Source organism: Schizosaccharomyces pombe, assembly GCF_000002945.2.
Source record: "Schizosaccharomyces pombe strain 972h- genome assembly, chromosome: II".
Classification (NCBI taxonomy): Eukaryota; Fungi; Ascomycota; class Schizosaccharomycetes; order Schizosaccharomycetales; family Schizosaccharomycetaceae; genus Schizosaccharomyces; species Schizosaccharomyces pombe.
In genome coordinates this window covers 1344944-1368983 of record NC_003423.3, presented here as the reverse complement: position 1 = coordinate 1368983, position 24040 = coordinate 1344944, and the positions used below count along the sequence as shown (strand labels likewise).

Here is a 24040-nt window from a genome sequence, read left to right as displayed (position 1 = left end):
AAACTGTGTTGTTTGTCTAGCGCAAAGGCTGCACACTGTGATATGTATCTTAACGCATTTAGTCGAGTACAGTAAACAGTTCGTTGATGAACAGAACTTAGCCGTAAACAAACAGATCTTAAAAGTCTTGATTCATTTGGTATTCACTGAGCTTTCTTTGTGATGTGTTTAATAAAAGACTTGTAAGATCATGAGCAAAAATGGCGCTCCCAAGTATGTCGACGGTGGTCGAAAAATCATGGACGAGGACTTGCGTCGTGGTATGAATTTTAATACGAATTTGCTTTTATTTTTTGCTAACTTACTGGCATTTAGATTTAGAAATATTGCGACTAATTTTACTTCGTTTAAGTCACGCAGCTGATGATACCTCCCCTCTTGATGTTTTCAACGCATACGAAAGTGTCCTTCGAGAAAATGGTCTAAATCCTGCGAGGCATCGTTCTTATATCCGTATTCTTTACCGATTGATCTCCTCAAAAAAACTAAGCTGGAATGATGAATGGAGGAACTTGATGCGACGAATCGGGTTCTCACAAGTTTCCTCAGATTTGAATACACCTCTTTTCCCGCTTAATAACACAGATATGGAAAATGATCCATTTATTGTAAATGGTGATGATTATCGATCGAGGAGTAATCAGCAGAAATCATCCCAGTTTGCTAGTGAAGTTGCTCAAACGATCAAGTCGCAAACTGCCATGTTTCGCAGAGCGGACCAATATCGGTCTCAAAAAGACAAAATTTTATTAGCAAACAGTTTAGACTTTATGCTTGAAAAATATCGATATTATAAAAAGATTGATGCCGTCTATCTTCGTAAAGCTGACGCTGTTTATCGAGCCTTTATTATGCTTAAATATTTTCCACGTTGGGTTCAGAAGCTAAGGAACATTCAATCTAGAATATATAGTGCTGGAGAAGCTTACAGATTGATACTAATAGGTCAAATGGTAAATCGTTGGCGCCAGAAGACGAGAGAACGTCTCCATCAAAAATTGCGATTTCAAAAGAATGCGTTTTTGCTAGACGTTTTGCTTAAATGGTCAGCATTAACGGTCAATTGGAATAGAAAACATGAGTATATGTTAAAACGTCGTGTGTTTACAAATTGGATGTCAAAGAGAAGGAGAAATGAAAGCCTTATACAGAAAGCAAATGTGTTTTTCCAGCATTCTGTCCTTGCTCATTCTTTTAAAACTTGGAAAGCAAACTTATCCATCAAGAATGCTGCTACATTATATGAAAAAAAAGTTGTATTTATGTCTTTTAATAGATGGCATGCCAATTACGAGTCACATGTTTTGGATCTACAGAAAGCTGAATTATTCTCCCAAAAAGCTTATTACAGTATCGCTTTACATAAATGGAAACTTCGAATTGAAGAATTATCTGATTTAATGAACAAAGCTGATGATTTATATGAAGTTAACTTGCTGCAACGAATGCTCGTCTTATGGAGACGGAAAGCTACAACTTACGAAAAAATTGATTTTTGGATGGACGGACATGATGTTGATATTGTTAAGTCTGCTTTTTTTAAATGGAAAAATAAATTTATAAAAGTTGACAGGAATTTTGAACTGGCTGATACGATTTTACAAAATACATTTTTGACAAAATGGAGACTGGCCGTGAGAGTTAAGGTAGTCCAGGAGAAAAGAAATAAAGATCGTCTAATTGTCACATTCAGATTTTGGTATTATTTAATGAAAGCTAAGTCTTTTCAACATAAGCGAGATCATAGACTATTAACTATTGCTTGGGAGGCTTGGAAGGACAACTATCAACGAAGAATCAAACTACAAAAAGAAGCTCAAGAATTACAACTAACAAGAATTCAAAAAATCGCTAAGCAATATCTAATCAAATGGCGTATTTCATTATTGGACATTAAAGAGCTATCGATCCGCGCGGAAAAACTTCATACTACTAACGAAATTATCGGTGTTTGGAATCAATGGGTAGTGTCTTATAATCGAAAGGTTGGAATGCAACAAAATGCTGATTTATTTTTCAAAAGAAAGACTTTGCGAGTTGTATTCGAACATTGGCGATACCTTCGTGAGACTAATATGTTATTACGACTGGAAAACAAAGTTGTTGACTTTCGAGAAGTTCAATCAGAAAAACTTGTGCTGCGATGCTGGAATGCTTGGGTAGCGCGGTTATTGTCGGTTTCTCAAATGCTTGACACAGCAGAGCTCTCAACGCAAAAAGTTGTCGTTAGAGCGTACGAAGCATGGTCTTTTCGTTACAATCACCAAAAGGAGATAATGTCTCAGGCAGACCAATTTTATAATGAACGACTAATGCGTTCTGCCATGGTTTTTTGGCGATATCAATTGCGTGCTATAAAATTTTATTTCAATATTAGTGATTGGAAGCGTCGTGAATTTAATAGACAAACGTTGCGAAATGCGTTTGATGCCTGGCATTTGCTGATGTTCCGAGTTACTAGCTTAGTAATGCAAGCGGATAGGTTCCACGAGCAAAAGAAAAATAAATTATTGGGCAAATATTTCCGAAAATGGTTGCAACGTATGCAACTTAATCAAGAAGAATCATCATTACTAGAGGCAGAAGCTACCATTGAGGGCAATCGCACTTCACGCTATATGCATACATTTGATACCACTTTGCCAATGCAAAATGATGAATTCACTGATGAGTCTGTAAATTTTGAAAATCGCTGGAAGCAGGAACTAAAGACTCCCATATCTCGATTTTCCAAGTTTCTGCGGCCTATACCTCCTAATACCCGTTGACATTTACGATTGACGGAGAGAGTTAGTTCTCTTTTTTTTTATCTAACCATTTGAAATGAGTTGAGAGTATATTGATAAACCTTTAGATATGTATAATATAATAGTCATTGCTTTGAAAAGTTTAATACATAGTCGAAAATTCGTGTAACAGTAGCATCAATAATCCTGCAACACATTACAAGTACGTGTGGAATACTTAAAAAAAAAAAAAAAAAACTTTAAGCAGGAAGTGAACGCTTCACTTGATAATTTTAAAAGGACTTTACCAAATCGTTAGGAGAGTAATGCTCCATAAGATGTTCAAAGCAAGTACTACGACTTACAGTAGCAGGCGGTCAAACAAATTTAAAAAAAAAATTTTTTTCTTACAATGAAAAATTTACAAAAATGAAATACGTATAATAAAAAAAAAACTATTTAAATTAATAAAAACAGATTAACAAAGGAAAAAAAATTAAAAACTACAAAGCTTTAAAACAGTGTTTCAGAATAAGTCAAGTGAGAAAGCAAAAACATAAAAATTAATATGCTAAACCCGACATTAAACCAAGGAAATATACATGACAATGATTGAAAAAATTAGGAAATGCAAAACTTAAACCCAATAAACACAATATACCAAATAAAATATTAGGCAATCAATGCATTTAAGAGCGTTCGCCACGAAGACGACGGGCCAATTGCATATCCTTGGGTTGAATGGTAACACGCTTGCCATGGATAGCGCAAAGATTGGTATCTTCGAAGAGAGAGACAAGATAAGCCTCGACAGCTTCTTGAAGAGCACCAATTGCGGAGGATTGGAAACGCAAGTCAGTCTTAAAATCTTGGGCAATTTCACGGACCAAACGTTGGAAGGGAAGTTTGCGAATCAACAATTCAGTAGACTTTTGGTAACGACGGATTTCACGAAGAGCGACAGTACCAGGACGATAACGATGAGGCTTCTTGACACCGCCAGTAGCGGGAGCGGCCTTACGGGCAGCCTTAGAGGCCAATTGCTTACGGGGTGCCTTACCACCGGTAGATTTACGAGCAGTTTGCTTGGTACGAGCCATAACGTAATTCGGTAAATAAACTTACAAAAAGGTTCTTTCCACGTCGGGTGTGGACACTTCCTGCTATATATACCTCAGTCAATCACAACCCTAACCCTGATTTAAGATTGCGATTTCGGCTTCCCCGCTACCTGAAAAAATGTATATATATATGGAGATGGACGCCTAACTACAGCACTTACACAGTAACTACTACGACTAGTACGAGAAGCCATTGAAATTCAAATCATAGGAATTTCAGTGTTTGCGCTTGAAAATTAGTTTTTGATATTGTAAATTGATCAATTGGTAGTCAGTTTGTTTGAACTTACAGGAATCCCATTACTCATATAAGATGTCTGGTCGTGGAAAAGGTGGTAAAGGATTGGGAAAGGGTGGTGCTAAGCGCCATCGTAAGATCCTTCGTGATAACATTCAAGGTATTACTAAGCCTGCCATTCGTCGTCTTGCTCGTCGTGGCGGTGTTAAGCGTATTTCTGCTTTGGTTTACGAAGAGACTCGTGCCGTTCTCAAGCTTTTCTTGGAAAACGTTATCCGTGATGCAGTTACCTACACTGAACACGCCAAGCGTAAGACTGTCACTTCCTTGGACGTTGTCTACTCTTTGAAGCGTCAAGGCCGTACCATTTATGGTTTCGGTGGTTAAACTGGTTGCACACTTTTCGATATTGAAGTGAATTGTATTTTCTTTTTCTTTTTTTCCTACTTTGCATATTAATAGTTGTTTCTCTTTTTATCTTTACTCATTTCTCTTTTAATATCCATTCAATGAATATTTATTTGCACGAAAATGGTTGGTTTTCCTTGAAGAAATGCAATTTTATTGAAGGGATTTGTTTTTCTTTCATTATGGATTGCACGTCTGAGAAATTTTTACCCAACCTTGTGTCTGACTTACTCTGGGAGTAAGCTCTGTTTTTAGAAATAAATAAATAAATTGTTTTTATCTAACATTTATGGGGGGGAGGACAAGAAAACACACAAATTTAGCCTGTAGTTATCACGTTTCATTAATGTATGTTTGGAAGGTTGGAGTCATATCATAACTATGCTAATATATTGTAGGCTTCAATTTGAGAAAAAATTGGGCACGAACCCATCTATTTATATTATACAAAGAGAACTCTACAAGCTGATTGTAAGGTAAATGTACTGAAAGCAAGCTGTCTTCTTTTCCCAACAGGGAAACTCATCTGTGCGTGAATTTATTACTCACGTATTGTGGCTATAATTTTTGATAAACGATGTGACTGTATTTTAAGGAAAAGCGGATTCTCGAAGCAAATTTTTCAGCTGAGTATCTTAGTGTATCGGTAGGTGAAGCAAAACTGGATGTCTTTGGTACACTGTCGCCAATAGCGATAGACGGGCATTTGGCAAACCGTTTTATCACTCTGTCGGAATTGAGAAGCGTAAAGAGTGAAATTTCGCTTTCATCTCGAAATAGCCCACGTCCTCCTACTAATTTATGAACTTCCATAGCCAAGCAAATGAAACAATCAAATAATAATAAAGAGAGCAATGTCAGATAGAGAAATGTGGCAATTATGCAATTGCGGAAGTTCAAATCAAATTAAACAAGCTTCTGCTCTTTTCCGTTCAGTCTGTTAACATACGTGATTAATAAAAGCGATGAACAACAGGAACATATGCAGCGATTTTCAATAAAAATGCCACCATTTTTGCTCTATGATATTAATAATATGAAATAGAAAGTATATACACAGATTATTAGTACATTGAAACAGTGTTTATTAGATTTTTACACTACTGAATTATACTTTTCTTATTTACTTAAAAGGTTTTTGTTCGTTAGTTTTTAAATTAAAATAACTTTTCTTTCTTTTATTTTTATTTACCCTTTTTTAATACTTGCTCTTTCACTTGATTTTGTCTTCAACACACTTTAGCCGTTTCACAAGTTGCCCTAAAAGCGCCGTTGATAGAACACGGTACAATGCTCTGCCTGTCCTGCAACAGTTTATTGTCCTTGAATTCTTTGTGTGTTTGACAGATACATTTTGAGACATTGTGATTAAGTTTTAGACACTCAAAACAATGCGAGTCCTGCTTTTCTAACTTATTATAGACGCCTAATTCCCAACCTTGTGTGTTTGAGTGAGTTTGCAAGTTTAAGGTTAAGCGAAGCGAGATTGCTTAAAGTCAATTACAAGTTTAAACTTGTAATAGTAAAACATGTCTATTCCTCTGAATGAAAATAAAAAAAAAACGATTTCTTGTTGGTTTTTAAAAATATTTAACTCTATAGAGAAAGTTTTGAAAACCTATAGAAATACTTTTAAACTTAACTCTGAGCTCTCGAAGAATTTATCAAAGTCTAAAGTCCGCCAATGTGCAAACATTCCTTCCTTCTACTGAGAAGATAAATGTAACGTAAGTTTTTAAAGAAAGGAATGCCAGTGCTTCTTCTTGCACCCTTTATAGATGTATTTCGTATTTTGTGTTTTCATTGCCTCCTCTCGTCCACTTTCCGCATTCTAAAAGTCTCCTTCACCCGATGGATTCAATTATATCTTTTACTAATTAAATAATTACGTTATCGTAACTTGCAGCACATGCCCTAGTAGCTTGATTTGACACACGGACAGGCTACTAAATTTCGCTCTTTTCCATTGCTATTTTAAGTACCGTTGAATCTTGAAAGCCTTTCTTTAACGAGAGTATAGGAATTTCAGAGTATGTTTCCAAATTACTGAAGCAGAAGTATAGATTCTATTTCATATATGTACACTACTTAAGTAAACATTGCTTCCCGACCTTTCCTTTTCACTAAACATCCTGCTTTAACATTTGAATAGAAATTTCCTTCAGGATTTTATGCTCCTTAGTTATTATCACTCATACACTCCCAAATTCCATAGTTTTTGATCAAAATCTCGATTTTTGCATCAAGTAACACATGCCTTCAAATGCTACCTCGTGGTGTAGTATGGTGGACGTACCATCATGAGAAGGTAGGAATGACTCAACTTTAACTTGTTCACGAGTAAAACATAAAAAACTTTTTCTTAGGATCTTTAAGTCCTCCTATTGCGAAAAATAATAGTTTGCATCTCTACATTGCCTACTTGTTATTAGAAAAAATTGGAGCTTTCTAATAATTATCCTTCCATAACACTTTGTCAAAAAATCTCTGTCATTTACACCAGTTTTCCATCTTAAACGTAGAAAGACGCAATAATTGTTTTCCTTAAATTACAATGACTTTACTTGATTCATCAATCTTCCGATTTCGGTTATCCTCTTTACATGTTTCATCCAGGTCATTAGGCGTGTACTTTGCTGGAATTATGGTAAATAACTCAGAATAGTCGTTTTAGCATTTTATTTATCAACTGACATTTATAGTTTGCTTCTGCTGTATGGGTATTCGTCGATGCGGCTTTATATAGCGCATTTGATTATGCAAGGAATTTGCATATCACATTCATTGACTGGATTCCTTTTCTATGTTCCATTCTCGGAATTGTGATGTAAGTTTATAAATTTTACCTTAGTTTGGACATCTGCGTGTTGCCAAATATGACTTTTGTGCCCATAATCCAATGTGTTTCTGAAGCCGTTTGCTGTGATGACCGATAGTTTCCATAAGTTATTTGCTTTCTCTTTAGCTAACCTGATTTTAGTGTTAATTCCATTGATAAATCCCGTCTTAGTGGTGATTCTTTTGCTTACACCGACGAAAGCCTTGCCAGAAAGGCACGATTTATCCTTTTTATCGGGTTTGCTCTCCTTGCAGGTGGTCTTGGCGGCAGTTTCACTGTTTTTATCCTAAAATATGTTGTTGCTGGATATGAGGGTAAATCTTTACTTATGGGCTCTGCCAATATAATTTCAAATATTCTTTTTATGATCAGTGCCACCGCTTTGTGGATTACCGGTAACATGAACGATGATTACCATTATAATTTGCAACTTTGAAGGGATGCGTTTGACACTTCATAGTCACGATGGTCTAAATTTTCCTAATCTCTCATCATCTGCTGCTTTTATTTTTTGCTTGCCAATATTAAACGCTTCCTCTTTTCTATCGTTGAACTATCGTCCCTTAGCTCCATCCTATAATTGTCTATTTCGGTGTATTTAGCTTTAAAATTCGTCTTATGAGCCCTTTTTATTCAATTTAATATTTTGAAAAGTATGTTGAATTTTTATTTGTTGATTATTTTATATTTATTACAAGACGTAAAGCTGGTTTAAACTTTCTACACATTGGTGAGAGATTTAATTGATAATGTCAGTAGACCCTTGGCTAAAAGTCGGTTTCTTTGAAAAGGCAGACCTTTCACATAGATGTCATGTCAAATAGTACCAAAGCTAGGTATTGGCAAAGAACTAATATGTACAAATGCTTTCTTGCTAATTCCATCGTGCTTATGTATAGACAAATAAAAGGACTGACATTTTCAGAGACGCCTTATTAATTAATTAGAAGAATCCCAAATATATACTAGCAACAAGGCATTAAAACAATTAACAGGATAAGAGTAATTTCATAAGGAGTGTAAAATCGAAAAAAGAAGGAAAGGTTTTGCTTATGAATAAATAATAATTCCGATTAAAAAATATTAAAAAAATCAAATCTTTAACCTATAAATCCTTTTACCAAGCAAAGAATCGATAACTGTGAAAACTCCAAAAGTGAAAAGAGTGAAAGAGCTACATGAATTATGCAATAAAGCTAAAGCTGAAAACAGTTATGAGTCTGCGTCAGCCTGTTTGACTACAATAGGTTCAAAGTTATTAATATCCACATCGAGACTTTCGTAAACATGAGGGGGTAAAATTGCTTTGTTGAGATTTGGACGAATGGATAGTTCAGCCAAATTGAAGTTGAATAAAGGAGGCAAATGCCTTTCAATGGTACCTTCGTCACGTGAACAATGGTACATGCAATTTGGATCACGAAGCTCGTCAAAGAAGGGATGAGTAAGGACTTCAATGGCAGATATACGCTTGGACGGAACATACGTTAGCATTTTGTGTAGTAGATCCATGGCATTCTTTGTACAGTTATGGGGCATCACACTCTCGAGAGTGTGAGGTCGAACGTTGGGCAAAGAATGATTAACATAATTTGGGTTCATGACAGAGATTTCATGATATGAAGGAGTACCAAGTACTCGAATTATTTCAACCAACTGCTCGACACTACTGTCACCAGGGAACAGAGGACGGCCTATAAACAATTCTGCGATAACGCAAGCAGCCGACCAAACATCGATTTTGGTGGTGTAATGAGTAGCACCAAACACAAGTTCAGGAGCTCGATAATAGCGAGAGCAAATGTAAGAAACATTGGGCTCTGAAGGGACGAGGACTTTGGCACTACCAAAGTCACATAACTTTAAAATGCCCGTCTTGTAGTCGACTAAAAGATTTTGAGGCTTGATGTCTCTGTGACAAACACCAGTACTGTGCAGATAGGCAAGCGCGCGGAATAATTGAAACGCATAAAGTTTTATACTAAGGTTGGGTATTGACTTACGCCGCCGAGTATACCAACGCATGTCATCAAAAACAGTTTCTGGCATGTATTCCAAGAGCAGACAAAGGTGAGTTTCATCCTTTGAAGGATTGTGGGTGTGAAAAAAGGCGATAAGCTTAATAATGTTTGGATGGGAAATTGCTCGCATAATTTGAAGCTCGCGGTTCTATAACTAGGTTAGTATGCTGGCAAAAAAGGCAAGGAAGATGAAAAAAAAAAGGAGATGTTGCAAGAGAGCATTTATTGTAAGTGGTGTTAAAAAAAAAGACGCCGAATGATTTAAAGACGCCTCGACGCGCAATCTGGTGAGAATAAAAACTCATTGCAATAGGAAAAGGATAATCCGTTGCCCTTTCAAAATTGATTTATTAAAAAAAAGATTCCATATACAAATCAACCTAAGGAACAAAAAGAAGAGATAAAAAGTACAGAAAGAAGTATAAAAGGTAAAAAAGAAGTAAACCCAAAAGCTCAAAAAGCAAACCACTCGATGCAACGTGAAATAGATAGAATTCTCTTTTGTGTAAAGGAAAACCAACGCTAGTATCAACAAATATTTATCACCGGCTGTTTCAAAGAAAGGTGGCATTAAAAGCAGATCAGCCAAAAGAGATTTCTTTCAACCACACATGAAAACTCCACTCTTGCACGCTCCTTTCCTCATTTCAATCACCGCCTCCTTCCTACAGCGATTTCGCGCATGCAAACACCTCAACAACGTACCTTGTAGCGTTTGTCCTGCAAAACACGCTTCACAGCAATGAACCCCGGAGTGCCAACTAATTTTGCTTGAATGACGACTCCAAAACTACCCGATCCCAGTACTCGACATGGTTCGTAAGAGATCGTTTTCTTCTCTCCGGTAGTCCCATCAGTAACGACCTTAGTTTCTAAATGAGAGTCATCTATTCATCGTTAGTACTGAAATCCTTTAAATTTTTCTTATTTACCACTCATTTCTCGAAATATGTGTGTTTGGTTCTTAGCGACTATAAAATGGTTGAATGGCACTGGTTTTGGTGTGTTTACGTCAATGTGGGGAGGTAGGTGTCCAGCGCTGTAAATAATGCCAGTAGCAGGGAACAGCCAGAGGAGGGGGTTTAGATTGCAGAGATGAGGTGGAAATGCTATGGCAGGTAAATAAATAAAACAGGGCAACGAGTTTGTTAATGCTAGGTTATAGTACAATAGGGATACATAGTATATGCTCACTATTTGTAGAATGTAGAAGATGCTGGTTTCTGGATACAATATACTAGGTGGGCGGTTATAGTTTCATGTATTTAAATATTTAATAGATTATTGTATTATTTCATATTAATTACTCATCTCATTATATGGGTTTGCATTTTGGAGATGGTTAACGAAGGGATGGGTTCAATGGACTAATGACTTACTACATGGCATACAAGCTAAACGAGAGCATCAAATTAGTAGGGATTTGTTTTCTGCTCTAATGAAAGGTTCATTCTCATTTTCTTACGAGCTTCCTCCATACCGAACTCAATTGGTCGTTTCTGTTTCTTCACTACACCTTTCTATATCATAACTTGTTTAGTAGGAAGAATAAACATACACATGTTCTATACATACATAGTTTAATATCTGTTTGAATATGCAAAATGAAAAAGAATACAAGCTTATCGAAAAATGTACGTACATATTAGAACGTGTACATATACATAAAACACAAGCATTTACACTAAAAACTCTACATGTCCCCACACTCTTTGACATTCATCAATATAAATAAAAGCACAAACACAAAGATTTATTAAGTATATATTAAGAGAACATGGCTCCATGGTAGGAAGGAAAATGAAGTGAGCTTGTCCAAGAGATCTTTTACTCCATTAGAAAAGATTCAATGTCCCATAATCTTATGCAAAACTCAAAATAATGCCACCATTAGACATGAATTTTATTTGAAAGGTTCATTCAAAATTATCATCAATGAAAAAAAAGTTTTTTTTTCCTTCTTTTAAACGTCCCCCAAAAAACACCCTACAGAAGACGAAGACAAAATAGGGAACCCAAAAAAAAAGTACAAATAAAAATATAATATGAAATAAAGATTTCGAAAAAAAAGCTCTCAAACAAGCTTAAGCTTAAACCTATAGAATTTTGACCATCAAGAAGAAAGAAGGATGAATCATTTCCCAGGAGTTTTAAAAAAAAAATTGTATCTTGTATTTTTCTTTACCTTTTTGCTCTCTTATTTTTTTTTTCATCTCTCAGCCGTTCTAGCAGTCGCTAGACAAGCGTATCGTAAGGAAAGTATTGAAAAAATGAGTTCTTTATGCAGTCTGCGCAGCCAACTGCTGTTGTTGTTGCTGGATCATTTCATCGCTACCTGGTAATTCCAAACTTAAACCAAGACCAACCTTGGCGTTACGATTAGGGTGATCTAATTCACTGCTAAAGGCGAGAGTAATAGCGGGTGCAAGACGACGTTCAAGGTAAACACCAACACGACCTTTGCTGTCAACTTGACCACGATAAATACTTTGTGCAAACTCGTACTTGACACCAACTGAGGTAAGACCTTCAGGCTTGGGGCCAGTCATCAAAGCAGCAGAATGGTTTAATCCCACAGGTGATAACTGACATTCTACACCTGCCTCAACCTTGGGACTAAGCTTACGCCAAAATGTGGCAGTGACATCTCCTTGGCTACCGTTTAAATGTGCAGTAGCGATCCAATCCGCAGCGTTATAACGAGTCATATAGCTTAAAGTTGCTTCTTCAGGGCCAATGGAAGAAGAAGGCTTTTGCCATAGAGCCTCAACACCCAAGGATAACTTGGGGGTAACAGATTGAAGTAGAGATATAATGTAAATACCGGTAAGCTTTTCTTCATACCAAGGGTTCATAGCCTTGAAGCTAAATGAAAAATCTTTTCCCTTATGGTCATGTTCAATTTGACACATATTGGGAACGGCCCCATTAGATAGTTGCATCTGCACCTTGGAAAGGACATTGGAGTTCCAGGTACAGTTTAGCATTGCCTGAACAGCACCATCATTATCAACACTACCACGTAAGAAAAGAGGCTCTCCGCCAAACATCGTGCTAAAAGAGTAAGGAGGTAAAACCTGACTTCCTAAAGCAAAGGCATGAGATACGGTAAACCAAGGACTGGTGCAAAATCCCTTGGTCACGTCTGCACGGACACCAGTGAAGGCATAGTTGCTCAACAAAATGTCCTTGGAGACCTCCTTGGACAAGTTTTCGCAAGTTCCTGGGTTAATAAGATTTAATGATGACTTGTAACTGTCAATCTTTTCTCCAACTTGATTCACGGATGTGAACAATGTTTGAATGTAATCCATGGTGTTACTGAGATTTTCAAATTTCCTATGAGCTCCACTATCAACAAGATGCCTTTTGATCGTTATTCAAGGCCCGAGGCAAACGGTTTAACGCGTTGTTTACTACAAAAACAGAACGTTGGCTCTGGTTAGGCTGACTTGGGCTCACTCACCCCCTAAACCACCGTCACATTTAGTGAATTACTACGAGTGTTTGTATGCAGATATGGTGGAGAGGTGGAACGCAGAATAGTGAAGAGCAAGGAGAGTAAGTTTTTATTACGATAGAGCGTTTTATCATCGTTAAAAAATATTGTTTAGTGATAAATTCAAAAGCAGAGCTTTTATAAAACCTTTAGACATGAATGATACATAAATTTAAGAAAATAGTGAAAGAAAGCAATTTTACGATTCACGAATATGGGTTTTCTCTGTCGTTCCAAGTAAATTTAACAATAACTGCTTTATGTAATATAAAATTTCTATAAACAGGTCATGGGAAATAGCATGTGGGAGATGTTTGGAATGGTTGATTCTCAATGTTTTCACATTTGCAACGTGAAAGGATTGCATCCATATAATTAGATATGCTCATAAATGTTTGTTTATGAAACCAATCAATTATCATTAATGGTTAGGCTTTCTAATACTGTATTGTACTTGAAGCTTTGAATGGCTAAAATACATAGCATCTGTGAAAAGCAATTTGAAAAGAAAGAAAACAACAGTACATAATAGTAAAGTTTCAAGATTTCCTCCAAAAAAGACGGGAATAAATCCCAGAATGAAGAATCAAGCTCATGACTGAGAATTATCTTAAGTATTCCACATTCCCACAAAACCAAAAAAATTGAGAACTGGTGATTAGTTTTCAAGCATCGATGTTTTCAATCGAAGCAATCGCTATAAGTTGAGATTTCATAAACCTGTACGATTGAATATAGCAAGAACTGGGGATCCTGAAAACTGGAAATCCTCTGTGTATACCTATTAGAATGAGTGTATCCTTAATGGAGCAAAAAACTTTAGAATGTCAAGAAAATTGATAAAATTCAGCCATGGAAAATCAATCTGTTTTAAAAGCCAAGAATACATCCCTTCATGTATCTAAATATTCAAAAAAGGAATTGCAAAATTGACATTTGCCCTTTTAAGTAGTAAAATCCTAAACGAAAACACCGATCACACTTTTGGATTGTTTCAATTTAAATTCAAAAGTCCTGATTTATCCAAATTTTCATTTGCTACATCTTTATTATATCAAAGTAACACTTGTCAATTCATTTCATGCCGATCTTTCGGTATATGGATGATCGTTCGGAAAATCAAAAAGATGTAGTTGCATGTAGAAATTCAGCGTAGAGAAGAGACAAATTATTAGTTTCATTCTCCAATTCACTGTCTTATTACAATTGTGCACTGGGTTATGCAACATCCTCCATTTTAAAACGATTTAAGCTGAAAAGGAAAAAGACTGTTCCAAATAGACAGTACTTTACAGGCTCAGTCTCGAAATGAAAATTTCAAAAAGGTAAAACATTGAAGAAAATCTTGAAGCTAAAGCTTAATAAGTCAAATCATAGCTCTTGTTGCGATTTACACAATCACCTTAGTATACATTGTCTAGTAATGAAGACTCTGGATTTAGAAAACCTCTTTAAAGTCACCTTGTGTCAACTTAAACCCCTAATAAATAGTAAAGAAATGGTGTTTTCACGACTTTGTGTCGTTCATGACTGATTTTCAGAATTGCTTTTACATAGATTTGCAAACCAAACAGTCAATCCATTTGCTCTTAGAAAGACCATGTTTTCCTCTTCGCAGCAATCATGTATCTAAAAATATGATAGATTCTTTTCAATGAAATCATAAAAGTTCATTCTAATAAAAGAGAAGGTAAAAACATGTCCATTATTTATACATTTCACCTTCTTCTAGCGACTCAAAATAGGAACGAGGTTCCTTGATACTCGGTAAATCACCTAATAAGAGACGGTTCACTTCGTTAGTTATTTTTATTGTGCGATCACCGACAACCTTAAATTTTCTGCTCTGAGAACCAGCACATTCCTTTATACAAATGGACGTACATTCTCCATGGTACGTGTCATCCCCGTATCACAATTTTTTTTAGGAAGGTAGTTATTTGCAAATTTTGAGCTAAGACCTTCTTCTATTAATTAAAAAATAAAAAGAAAATATAACAATTTTTATTTTTTATTTTTTAATCTTTTTAAAATTTCGATATTCTGGAAATTTGCTGTTTTAAGCCGATAAAGTTGGCGCTCGTGCATCAAAGTTCAGAGGTTTTTCTCGTGCTTCTGGGAAGCGTGAAGAAGCCACCTTAATCAATGTATTCAACGACTACCATTGTTACAATCGCTCGCTAGTTCGTTTTCAATCTTCGTTTTAGGAAATCCTTACTTGATTAATATATCCTTCTAACAGAAATATTTTATTTTGTCACTAGTCCCAGCTAGTTGCCTTTATATTTTTAATCTGCTTCAAATCATTTACAGTCATTAGAGTTCATTCTTTTTTTGCTACCTATTATTTTGACAGGAAAGGCTAATTCTTATATATGCCCCAACCAACATGTCTTTTCAACAACCTTCCAACGGAGCTCAAGGAGGAAACAACAATGCATTAGAGAAAACCTCCTCCAACGAAGCTACTTCTTCTTCGTCCACCCAGGTTTCGTCCCTCTCTGCAAGTGGCATTTCGGTAAGTACTCCTCGTGTTTCTCCATTTGAACCTGAGAGAAATATGCAGGTTCAATCATCTCAGCATCTTGAAGCAAATGTGCAAAGTCCCGTTTCGTCTCAGACAACTTATGCCACTCCTTCTGCATATGCCGTACCTCAGGAGTCTGAAATAGAACTTCATGAATCTGAAATGGTGCCTCAAAAGCCCAAGAAAAAGAAGCGTTCTCGAAGGAATCGCAAAGCATCCAGGAAGAAAATACCCGCCACTCAGAGTTCCTCTGCTGATATGGACACGTTGCATGTTTGCCCGACATGCGGTTCTTGTTCGGATTCAAAGAAACCACAGTCGAACAAGAAACATCGTGGTAGACGTGTCAAACACAGCCCAAAGTCTACCCTGGAGGTACCTGATGGTATTCCGGATATCAAAGCTTTATCTGCTTCCATGGGTTCCTCTTCTCAACATGCAAGCCGCTATAACGAAGGTCGCGGAAGTTTTGATACTCTCGGTACACATTACCATCTTAGCAAAAGTCGTAAATCTTCCTCAAGCGATTCTCTTTATTCGGTGTCCTCTATGAGTATAAAGAATGATTCAAATTCTGATTCGTTATCTTCGAGTTCTTCTTCCGATGTTTCTGGCAGTGACGAAAATTTACCTATAGACAAGACATTGTACCTCTCTGTCGAGGATCCTTCATTTATGGTTCATCCCCGTAGACCTAGTGCTACCAAGTCTTGCTCCGCCGCGGTAGACTGTCCGCACACCACTATTCCAAAACCCCCCTACCAGTCGGATACAGATCTCACCGAACTTCCAACGAAGTCCACTGCTCAGTTTTCCGATGAGACGTTTACTGTTCAACCAAGACTTAAGAGCACACATTCTTCTATTGCAGACAATGAGGACCGTGAAGTTGATTCTCAAGTCGATGAGAATACACGGGTCGTTGAGGAAGATGTGTGCTTTCCTATGCAAGAAGAATCGCATGTCAATAAGGGAATTGATTTCGATGAACTTGACAATTTCGCAGAAGAGGAACTTCAAAAACAAAGGCAGAATACTGATCACTTTCGCTCTAGGCAATATAGTACTTGTAAGCCTTTTGAGCCTCACTGGAATGACTTAAGTCCACACGATCCTAATGATCCCTCTAGCTCCTTGCACTCCAATAATGCAGAAAAAGCTGCAGAGGTTCCTCTTCGGTCTTCTTACTATTCCGGCGGGAGACGATCTGTTACTTCTATGTCGGATTCTCCCTATCGGTTTAGTTTCTTTTCATCTAATCAAAATGAAACTATCCATGCATCTGTATTATCGGATTTACTGGATGACGGGGCGACTAGTTTCCGCTCCTTATTTTGTCCAGAGAAGGGTGTTTGGTGGTTGGATTGTTTAGATCCTACTGATATAGAAATGCGTGTACTTTCGAAGGCATTCTCGATTCATCCTTTGACTACAGAAGATATTCGTGTTCAGGAAGCAAGAGAAAAAGTTGAGCTTTTCGGTTCCTACTATTTCGTTTGTTTTCGATCTTTTGAACAGGATCCCGAGCTAGCCAACTATTTGGAGCCTTTGAACATGTATATCGTTGTTTTTAGAGAGGGCTTGTTAACCTTCCACTTTAGTTCAGCTACCCATCCAGCTTCTGTGCGACGTCGTGCTCGACAACTTCGAGATTATGTGCATGTTTCCTCTGACTGGCTTTGTTACGCCCTCATTGATGACATTACGGATGCATTTGTTCCGTTGATCCGTGGTATTGAAACTGAAACCGAGGCTATTGAAGACTCGGTACTTGTTGGGCGTAGTGAAGATTCTTCTGATATGTTGAGACGAATTGGTGAATGTCGCAAAAAGACAATGGGAATGTTCCGACTTTTATATGGAAAGGCAGATGTTATTAAAATGCTCGCTAAGAGATGCAATGAAAAATGGACTATTGCCCCTACTGGTGAAATTGGTCTTTACCTTGGAGACATTCAAGACCATTTAGTCACCATGACTTCCAACCTTTCCCAGTTTGAGAAAATCTTGTCACGCACACACAGTAATTACCTTGCACAATTGACCTCAAATTCAATCGAAGAGAATTCTCGCACTAACGGTGCCTTAGGTAAAATTACCCTTATTGGTACTTTGCTTGTTCCCATGAACTTGGTCACCGGTTTATTCGGCATGAACGTTCCAGTCCCTGGAAGAGATACTAACAATTTGGCTTGGTTCTTTGGTATTCTGGGTGTGTTATTGGGTTCAATTGCAATTGGCTGGATTATTACTATGCGATACAATGCCTTTTAAAGCCAGTCAGCTTGCTCAATTACACATATTTAAGCATTGAAATGCCATGAGTATCATCAATTTATTTTCAAAGACATCTATTTCTGCCATAAGTAGGGTTTAATATTCTTTATGTATAACCTTTCTTTTAAATTCTTTCTTGAAGGAAAAATGGATCAATTATTATTATCATCTTACATTTATTATTATTATTTTTATTATTATTATTATTATTATATATATATATGCTATATATCTATCTGTCTATCTCTCTATAGTATTTTTGCTATACTCTTTTTAATTTTTTGCTCTATTTTAATATTCTGAGGAAAATACAATTTGGGAACGAAATAAAAAGCAAATAGATATCTTTATTAGATATTGTTCCGTTGCTGGATATTACACTAATCGCCGAGGAATCGTGGGTCATGAGGTAGATATATAAAAATTTGTATATAGGATAATGTTAAATAACATCTTTTAGGCGGAGAAATTGATTTTATCGATAGAAGTTAGTTGTAAAATGGTTAATCATAGCGTATAGCTTTGTATTTTCTGACGAACAGCCTAAGACGTTTGCAAATTAAAAGAATTGAGTTCTGACCTCATTACTCCCATTTTGTGTAACTAAATTTCGTTTGATGAAACTGTAGAACAATAAAAAATTGAGCCATATGAGTTTATTCTTTCCTCAAAAGTTGTCTAATGAAAATTACGACACTAGACTTTTACTTGCTAATCAACAGTTCAGGTTTGGAAAACACCAAGTAAGAAAGTGCTATCGTGTTCATGGCCGACTAAGGAATTACTGGCGTAAGTGGTTTTTTTAATAACATCTTTTTAGTAATGAAAAAGAAATATACAAACAGTAAATACGAAGAAACTGAATAAGTAATTAATGAACTCAAAATACTACAAAATCGAGCACTCATTTAATTGTTTAAAGCATTGCCGGTATTTAATTAGTTGTTTTTCGGTGAAAGCGCATTTAATTTAAGCATTTCATCTTAAAAACTGGTTGCTCATACTAAGTTGGAAGCATATGGGATTCGGTTTCGCAAACCCATTAACCACTCAAAAAATCCTTCAACAAAGAGATTATTGATTTCCTGTTGCCGTATATATCATTACATTTTGATATGTGGTTTCCTGTGTTTTCGGCTCTAAATAGTACCTCATTGAAATTTTGCTGAACAGATTAATCCGACTAAATGAAAAATTACAATTTTTAAAGATACTATCTATACAAGAATTAAAAAAAAGATACCTTACAAACTGATTCATATCTATTCATTGACAATCATGAACACTTTTTAAAATGGAAATCCTAAAATTGATCTGCTTCATAAGTCGTCATATCAAGTACTTTAAATTCCTAAGCGAACTCGCTCAATTAGTTTATTCAGCATACAATACTAGTACTAGTTCATATGATATAACAATTTTTAAATACAAAAATTCAGTAATATCCCTAATGTTCAAGTGTTTATCGAATACTTGATGTTAAGCAGTAGCAAAAAATGCTACTACCGAAATACATGGTACATACGCCAATGGTTTTGTCGCCTCCATTAACATAAAGAATTTAGCAAGGGCTTTTACATTATCAAATACATAAAGAGTTTTTCAAGCATTTTTTTCCATTGAAGAATCGTGCGTTAGTATTTCATAATGGTGAAGCAAACAGCTGTCTTCAAGACAACAAACTGTACAACACGCTTCCTCATGAAAGACACCAGCTGAGTATTCAATCATCATTCTCTTTGTAGATTTAAGAATATATCTATATTACTTATCGTTTTCGTCAAATCATTTTTTCAAACGTTTCATATGAGTATATTAGCAAGTAAACAATCAATACTTTTGGGAAATAAGCCTCTCAAAATACCAGAATGGGCGAGGTATTTCATTAAAAGTTTCGTTGACGATTTCAAAATGAAAATGTGTTTTTTGTTACAAATACGTGGAAATGGGGTGTTTACCTATTGGATGTATTCTCGTGTATTTTGAGAAAGAAGTACCAAAATTTAAAGTGAGGAAACTAAAGACTTATTTCGCTTTCAAAAGAGCTGAAGTTGCTGGATGCTTACAAGTCTTCCATTTTTATTGATAGTGGGCTTGATATGAGTCAAATCAGGCAAAAGTAATATATACACTGTTGAAAATACAACGGTCTGATAATAGTCATTCATTATCGTTCATATCCATAATCAAATGAATCATTAATTTTCAAATAAGCACAAGTTACGTTTTTTTGTTTTGTAAGGTTTTATACGAATACGCGATAGATTAAGTGAAAAAAAAAAAAAAATCAGAAATCATCAATAGTAGCACGATGAAGAAACAAGAAAATTGAAAATGACCCATCAATGGGAAACGCTCGTTTTTTTGTAAGTCCTAGGAAAGTAACTTTTAGATATATATTTGAGAGAGGAAGATCGAAACATTGAGATGATAAAATTAAAATGAATTGAGTAAGAATACTCGCTTAAACAAGGTTTTTAGGATTTCGTTTTGCGTCTTCAATCATTCGTAAAACACCTTCGGCTTGCTACTCAAAGTCAGTTTCATAGAATACGAACAAAAACCATTGAAAGCAAACACCACGTTTGAAGAAGGTAAAGGGAAATATTAAGGAAGACTTAATATTCTCTCTTTTGTGGCACCCCCAAACCCACTTCAGAACCTGGAGCAAACAGTTTTAAAAAAGATTCGCTATGTATACTTACTGATCGATCTTTTTTGTTCATTTCATAAGAAGCTCGAAGATCCGGTGGAAGTGAATTGACAACTCGTTCGGGAGATGGAGTTGTTAATTTCATTGTCATATAGCCAAATCCAACGATTCCTATTTTATATACTGGTAAGTAACACAATCTTAAGTTCGGGATAGAATCTTTTCAACTAAATCGATCCTATCTCAAAATGTCCATACCAACACCGTATACGATACTTTTAACCACACGATTCATGCTTTAGGTACAACAATTCAAAATGGAGTCTGCAAAAAGCAAACAATAATAAAGGTTGTAATACAGAGAAAAAATAACAGTAAGTATAGGCTCTTGACAGCAATGCTATTGCAGACACAGATGTTATGTAAGGCACCCTATACGTGCTATATAGACGTTCCATGGATGGTTGGCCGGTTTGCAAGGCCTTGTGAAATACGCTGTATTCCGTTATTGATCTTTATTATTTTAACAGAACAGAGCGCTGTTTCGCTAAGATTGTCGAAAAAGGTATCTCCCCGCAATGCGGTGGTAGCTTAAATATAAGGTTTTTTAAGGTAAAGTGTTAAAGGCGATTACTGCGCTATGCCCCACCACCCTGTACATGCTAATTTATTACTGCTGCCACCGCTAATCAGATCTGTCGACTTCGCCCTAACACGATAAAAGAAAATCTCTCATCTTTGTCAGGAATTCATCGTTCAAGTGTTTACAAGTGATATTAAATCTGTAAACAGTTATACTGCTTTGACGAGATTGAGCTAAAAATTTATCATTGTTACCCCCCGCGTTCGTGTCATATCAGCACCTTTGATTTGAAAAAGTGTTGCTCAACTGCGGTTTTTTTCAAAAGAAAAGTACCAAGTTGTTGATCATAAAGGATATTTTTACGCGTGATTGTTTTCTTTCTTATTCTTACACAACGATCTTAGTATTCCAAACGCATTTATTCTTCTTCCATATATAGCCCATATCTCCATACTGATTCACAAAAAGCGACGAAAGTGAAGGAGCCATTGATTTAGGGATTTTGGTACTTTTCATTGTCTCCAATTCTTTTGTATTGCCTTTTTGTAACCTAAATTTTCTTAAGACGAAGGAGCATTTGTTTAAGGCTTTACTTTTATCATATTTCTTTTGTCTTTTTCGTTTGTATGCAGAAGAAAGTCGTTCAGTCTGCTTCTAAGAATGAGGAGCTTGATCCACATTACAAGCGGTCCTCCGTTCCTTTCCCTTATGGATTACCCGATTACGATGCAGAATATCAATTCATCAATCATCATATGCAACAATTGCTTACCCGCCCAGTAGAAGGTACTCATTCTGCCTCTGTACATCCCTCCACATCTTCCACCTCTCATATCTCTTCTCCCTCTGCTTTTTCAGTGCAAAACCCAAATCCAAATGATGCTCCGTTTGTGGGAAACATTGGCTTGGATGCATCTGGGTTTTCCTCCGGTGGCATGAGTGAATACTATCCAAGATCTGTTTCTATGCAACAGTCTCAAGACGTCCATTTCCAAAATACCGAAATTCCATACTACCATCGTTCTCCATCGTCTGATAGTTTTTCACCTGGGGTGGTTGCATCTGTTAACCCTAATTCAAACAACTCTCCTACTTTTTACTCAAATCCTCCTGCATTATCTAATATTCCGATTCCCTTAAACAACTCTCCCTATCGTCCTGAAGATGCTTATTTTCAGTTACAAGGTGCTGGAGTGAAGGCAGACATAAATCCATACAACTTGTCTCCCTATTCTCAATATGGTCCAGAGGGCACTGCATATTCAAATGCGCAAGCTCATCATCAGGATGGTGCTCCTTTGCAGCGCGTTTGTTCAGCACCCGATCCTCCTAAAACCTCTATGCCACCTTTTGGATCCGCCGGGAGTCCATCTCCTAATCGTAGTTTAAACGTTTCCAACAACACGACTCCTCCTCTTTCCACTGTGAATAAAATTATAAAAAAGCCTAAAGCTACTACCGGTAAAGTTAAGAAAAGACTTCCTCAGGCCAAGAGAGCTTGCGCAAAGTGTCAAAAAGACAACAAAAAATGTGATGACGCTCGTCCTTGTCAGCGTTGTATTAAAGCCAAAACTGATTGCATTGATTTACCCAGGAAGAAACGGCCAACGGGAGTTAGAAGAGGCCCTTATAAAAAATTGAGTGATACTTCGAACAACACCAAGTCAACTACTGCATCTTCTGGTCATTCCACGCAAGATTCTCTCAGTTCTAAAATGTTGGATCCTTCAAGTGACAATCAGTTTGCCATGTCTTCCAGACAGATGGATGAAAACGGAATGGCCCAGTATCCTTCCTCAGCTATTAAACAAGAACTAAATCTTCAACCCCAGATACTTGTTTCATCTGCTTCAAAGAACTTTCAACCTAATGTCACTCCTCCTTTTGCTGTCCATCATGATCATTTCAATTCAACATCAATGGATGGTGTGGCGGTATCTAACATGGACGAAACTGGAACTTCCTCAGCTGGTTCAAAGCCTTTTAATCGAAAATCTCGAAACCGAAGTTTTACTAATCCAGTTGGTATGACCGAGGAGCATTTTCTAAGAGAATATGCGCAACACTCTGTAGCTAATCCTTCTTTGCTAATTCATCAGATCCATGGTTTACCTTCTGAACAAGTCCATGGCTTATTATCTCATACGGAACTCGGTAATGCAATGCATAATCAACCGACGTATAACGAAAGCTCAATTGCCGCTGAGAATGTGAACAATTGGATGTTAGAAACGAATGACCACGAAAATTTGTCCATGCAGAGCCATTTTGAGGTTCCCGATTTAAAAATGAACCATCACGATTCTAGCTTTTTTGACCGTCACATAGACCAAACGGCTATGCCTGGACAAAATCAACATGGTACTGTTAAGAATATGGAAACAATGCACCATTTTTATCCAGACGTTCATAATTCGGAGTTTCCTGCTGCCCCAAATCCCGTCAAGTCTCAAGTTCCTTATTATTATCAATCCCAAGCTGCTGATGATGAGGAAGAAGATGTACCGGATCATCAACCTTCTTGGCGTGGGAGAATACACTCGTTTTCAATAGCTACTGATTCGTCACAGCATGTGGTAGAAAGACCATGTATCCATTCATTAAGAGGAATACATGGACAACAGGATGGCGGGCTTGAACAACATGATGGTGATCATGTGAATATGCTTCCTGATACCCATGCGGAGGAGCTAGCGTACACATCCATGCTTTTATTTCATGATATACCTACACGAGACATTAGACCCGACTTTAACGTTCATGAGCTAGTCGATCATGGAACCTATCCTAACTTCCATCAAAACCAAGCCGATTCATTCAAGAATCATCCCTTTAGACAATAATTTTGCGCATATTACCTTTGTTTTTCTCGTTTCTTATTTTGTTTTTGCATTTGAGTGTTTCTCAGTAGATTGACCTACACTATGAATATTGTCAGACGACAGATCATCTTATGATCAAACGTAAGACAATGTGAAAAAAAAAGGAAAATGATTTTTTACTCCCATTTATTACTTTTTTTTTACTCTTCTCTCTCTCTTTGCCAAATTGCCATCTGGACCTATCTTTCTAATATCGGTCTAGTAATTTTGATATACTATGGATGCCCTTTTTGTCTTGTATTCTGCTTACATTGATTAAGAATGTT

The 24040-nt window shown here is 36.5% G+C and overlaps 9 protein-coding genes and 12 long non-coding RNA genes across 21 annotated transcripts; 11 read left to right on the top strand and 10 right to left on the bottom strand.

Moving 5' to 3' along the window:
- Positions 1–99: 99 nt before the first annotated feature.
- On the top strand, positions 100–2889 carry sfi1. Its single transcript, NM_001021463.3, has 2 exons — positions 100–260; positions 316–2889. The coding sequence occupies exons 1-2, from the start codon at positions 191–193 to the stop codon at positions 2766–2768; spliced, it is 2523 nt and encodes an 840-aa protein (NP_595568.1). The 5' UTR covers positions 100–190; the 3' UTR covers positions 2769–2889.
- Positions 1622–3135, bottom strand: SPOM_SPNCRNA.5148. The gene has a single exon (NR_194504.1). It is a non-coding gene; the product is annotated as a non-coding RNA (long non-coding RNA).
- A 30-nt stretch (positions 3136–3165) lies between these two features.
- On the bottom strand, positions 3166–3865 carry hht2 (histone H3 h3.2). Its single transcript, NM_001021462.3, has one exon. The coding sequence runs from the start codon at positions 3824–3826 to the stop codon at positions 3416–3418; it is 411 nt and encodes a 136-aa protein (NP_595567.1). The 5' UTR covers positions 3827–3865; the 3' UTR covers positions 3166–3415.
- Positions 3866–3947: 82 nt separating this feature from the next.
- SPOM_SPNCRNA.5147 lies at positions 3948–5434 on the bottom strand. The gene has a single exon (NR_194503.1). It is a non-coding gene; the product is annotated as a non-coding RNA (long non-coding RNA).
- On the top strand, positions 4000–4795 carry hhf2 (histone H4 h4.2). The gene has a single exon (NM_001021461.3). The coding sequence runs from the start codon at positions 4161–4163 to the stop codon at positions 4470–4472; it is 312 nt and encodes a 103-aa protein (NP_595566.1). The 5' UTR covers positions 4000–4160; the 3' UTR covers positions 4473–4795.
- SPOM_SPNCRNA.1432 lies at positions 4717–5513 on the top strand. Its single transcript, NR_150315.1, has one exon. It is a non-coding gene; the product is annotated as a non-coding RNA, possible alternative UTR (long non-coding RNA).
- A 172-nt stretch (positions 5514–5685) lies between these two features.
- Positions 5686–6004, bottom strand: SPOM_SPNCRNA.5146. The gene has a single exon (NR_194502.1). It is a non-coding gene; the product is annotated as a non-coding RNA (long non-coding RNA).
- A 124-nt stretch (positions 6005–6128) lies between these two features.
- On the bottom strand, positions 6129–7115 carry SPOM_SPNCRNA.5145. The gene has a single exon (NR_194501.1). It is a non-coding gene; the product is annotated as a non-coding RNA (long non-coding RNA).
- Positions 6815–7995, top strand: vps68 (sorting protein Vps68). The gene is made up of 3 exons (NM_001356217.2): positions 6815–7140; positions 7196–7320; positions 7474–7995. The coding sequence occupies exons 1-3, from the start codon at positions 7048–7050 to the stop codon at positions 7766–7768; spliced, it is 513 nt and encodes a 170-aa protein (NP_001342713.1). The 5' UTR covers positions 6815–7047; the 3' UTR covers positions 7769–7995.
- gsk31 (serine/threonine protein kinase Gsk31) lies at positions 7964–10292 on the bottom strand (the record flags this gene model as incomplete). The annotated part of the gene is made up of 3 exons (NM_001021459.3): positions 7964–9501; positions 10059–10240; positions 10286–10292. The coding sequence occupies 3 exons, from the start codon at positions 10290–10292 to the stop codon at positions 8545–8547; spliced, it is 1146 nt and encodes a 381-aa protein (NP_595564.1). The 3' UTR covers positions 7964–8544.
- Positions 9723–11169, top strand: SPOM_SPNCRNA.5144. The gene has a single exon (NR_194500.1). It is a non-coding gene; the product is annotated as a non-coding RNA (long non-coding RNA).
- On the bottom strand, positions 11057–12797 carry tom40 (TOM complex subunit Tom40). The gene has a single exon (NM_001021457.4). The coding sequence runs from the start codon at positions 12665–12667 to the stop codon at positions 11633–11635; it is 1035 nt and encodes a 344-aa protein (NP_595546.2). The 5' UTR covers positions 12668–12797; the 3' UTR covers positions 11057–11632.
- On the top strand, positions 12257–12477 carry SPOM_SPNCRNA.5143. The gene has a single exon (NR_194499.1). It is a non-coding gene; the product is annotated as a non-coding RNA (long non-coding RNA).
- SPOM_SPNCRNA.5142 lies at positions 12632–12925 on the top strand. The gene has a single exon (NR_194498.1). It is a non-coding gene; the product is annotated as a non-coding RNA (long non-coding RNA).
- Positions 12926–13030: 105 nt separating this feature from the next.
- On the bottom strand, positions 13031–14678 carry SPOM_SPNCRNA.1431. The gene has a single exon (NR_150314.1). It is a non-coding gene; the product is annotated as a non-coding RNA (long non-coding RNA).
- On the top strand, positions 13435–13713 carry SPOM_SPNCRNA.5141. The gene has a single exon (NR_194497.1). It is a non-coding gene; the product is annotated as a non-coding RNA (long non-coding RNA).
- A 77-nt stretch (positions 14679–14755) lies between the features above and the next one.
- SPOM_SPBC27B12.12C (CorA family magnesium ion transporter) lies at positions 14756–18125 on the top strand. Its single transcript, NM_001021456.3, has one exon. It carries the CDS (start codon positions 15242–15244, stop codon positions 17651–17653), a length of 2412 nt encoding a protein of 803 aa, NP_595545.1. The 5' UTR covers positions 14756–15241; the 3' UTR covers positions 17654–18125.
- On the bottom strand, positions 15132–16234 carry SPOM_SPNCRNA.5140. The gene has a single exon (NR_194496.1). It is a non-coding gene; the product is annotated as a non-coding RNA (long non-coding RNA).
- Positions 18126–18337: 212 nt separating the features above from the next.
- On the top strand, positions 18338–19022 carry SPOM_SPNCRNA.5139. The gene has a single exon (NR_194495.1). It is a non-coding gene; the product is annotated as a non-coding RNA (long non-coding RNA).
- A 79-nt stretch (positions 19023–19101) lies between these two features.
- Positions 19102–20699, bottom strand: cbp4. Its single transcript, NM_001021455.3, has 3 exons — positions 20568–20699; positions 20362–20480; positions 19102–20183 (listed from the first exon to the last, which is right to left on the bottom strand). The coding sequence occupies exons 1-3, from the start codon at positions 20602–20604 to the stop codon at positions 20121–20123; spliced, it is 219 nt and encodes a 72-aa protein (NP_595544.1). The 5' UTR covers positions 20605–20699; the 3' UTR covers positions 19102–20120.
- Positions 20700–21009: 310 nt separating this feature from the next.
- On the top strand, positions 21010–23872 carry pho7 (transcription factor Pho1). Its single transcript, NM_001021454.3, has one exon. It carries the CDS (start codon positions 21519–21521, stop codon positions 23733–23735), a length of 2217 nt encoding a protein of 738 aa, NP_595543.1. The 5' UTR covers positions 21010–21518; the 3' UTR covers positions 23736–23872.
- Positions 23873–24040: the final 168 nt, after the last annotated feature.

Bases quoted from the DNA above. Each gene is read 5' to 3' on its own strand.
- sfi1 (NM_001021463.3), top strand. From the start codon at position 191: ATGAGCAAAAATGGCGCTCCCAAGTATGTCGACGGTGGTCGAAAAATC. The intron at 261-315 runs GTATGAATTTTA...ACTGGCATTTAG, and splicing joins GGACGAGGACTTGCGTCGTG to ATTTAGAAATATTGCGACTA.
- hht2 (NM_001021462.3), bottom strand. From the start codon at position 3,826: ATGGCTCGTACCAAGCAAACTGCTCGTAAATCTACCGGTGGTAAGGCA.
- hhf2 (NM_001021461.3), top strand. From the start codon at position 4,161: ATGTCTGGTCGTGGAAAAGGTGGTAAAGGATTGGGAAAGGGTGGTGCT.
- vps68 (NM_001356217.2), top strand. From the start codon at position 7,048: ATGACTTTACTTGATTCATCAATCTTCCGATTTCGGTTATCCTCTTTA. The intron at 7,141-7,195 runs GTAAATAACTCA...TGACATTTATAG, and splicing joins TGTACTTTGCTGGAATTATG to TTTGCTTCTGCTGTATGGGT. The intron at 7,321-7,473 runs GTAAGTTTATAA...ACCTGATTTTAG, and splicing joins TCCATTCTCGGAATTGTGAT to TGTTAATTCCATTGATAAAT.
- tom40 (NM_001021457.4), bottom strand. From the start codon at position 12,667: ATGGATTACATTCAAACATTGTTCACATCCGTGAATCAAGTTGGAGAA.
- SPOM_SPBC27B12.12C (NM_001021456.3), top strand. From the start codon at position 15,242: ATGTCTTTTCAACAACCTTCCAACGGAGCTCAAGGAGGAAACAACAAT.
- cbp4 (NM_001021455.3), bottom strand. From the start codon at position 20,604: ATGAATCGTGTGGTTAAAAGTATCGTATACGGTGTTG. The intron at 20,481-20,567 runs GTATGGACATTT...TATATAAAATAG, and splicing joins AAGTATCGTATACGGTGTTG to GAATCGTTGGATTTGGCTAT. The intron at 20,184-20,361 runs GTAAGTATACAT...GACTTTGAGTAG, and splicing joins TGAACAAAAAAGATCGATCA to CAAGCCGAAGGTGTTTTACG.
- pho7 (NM_001021454.3), top strand. From the start codon at position 21,519: ATGCAGAAGAAAGTCGTTCAGTCTGCTTCTAAGAATGAGGAGCTTGAT.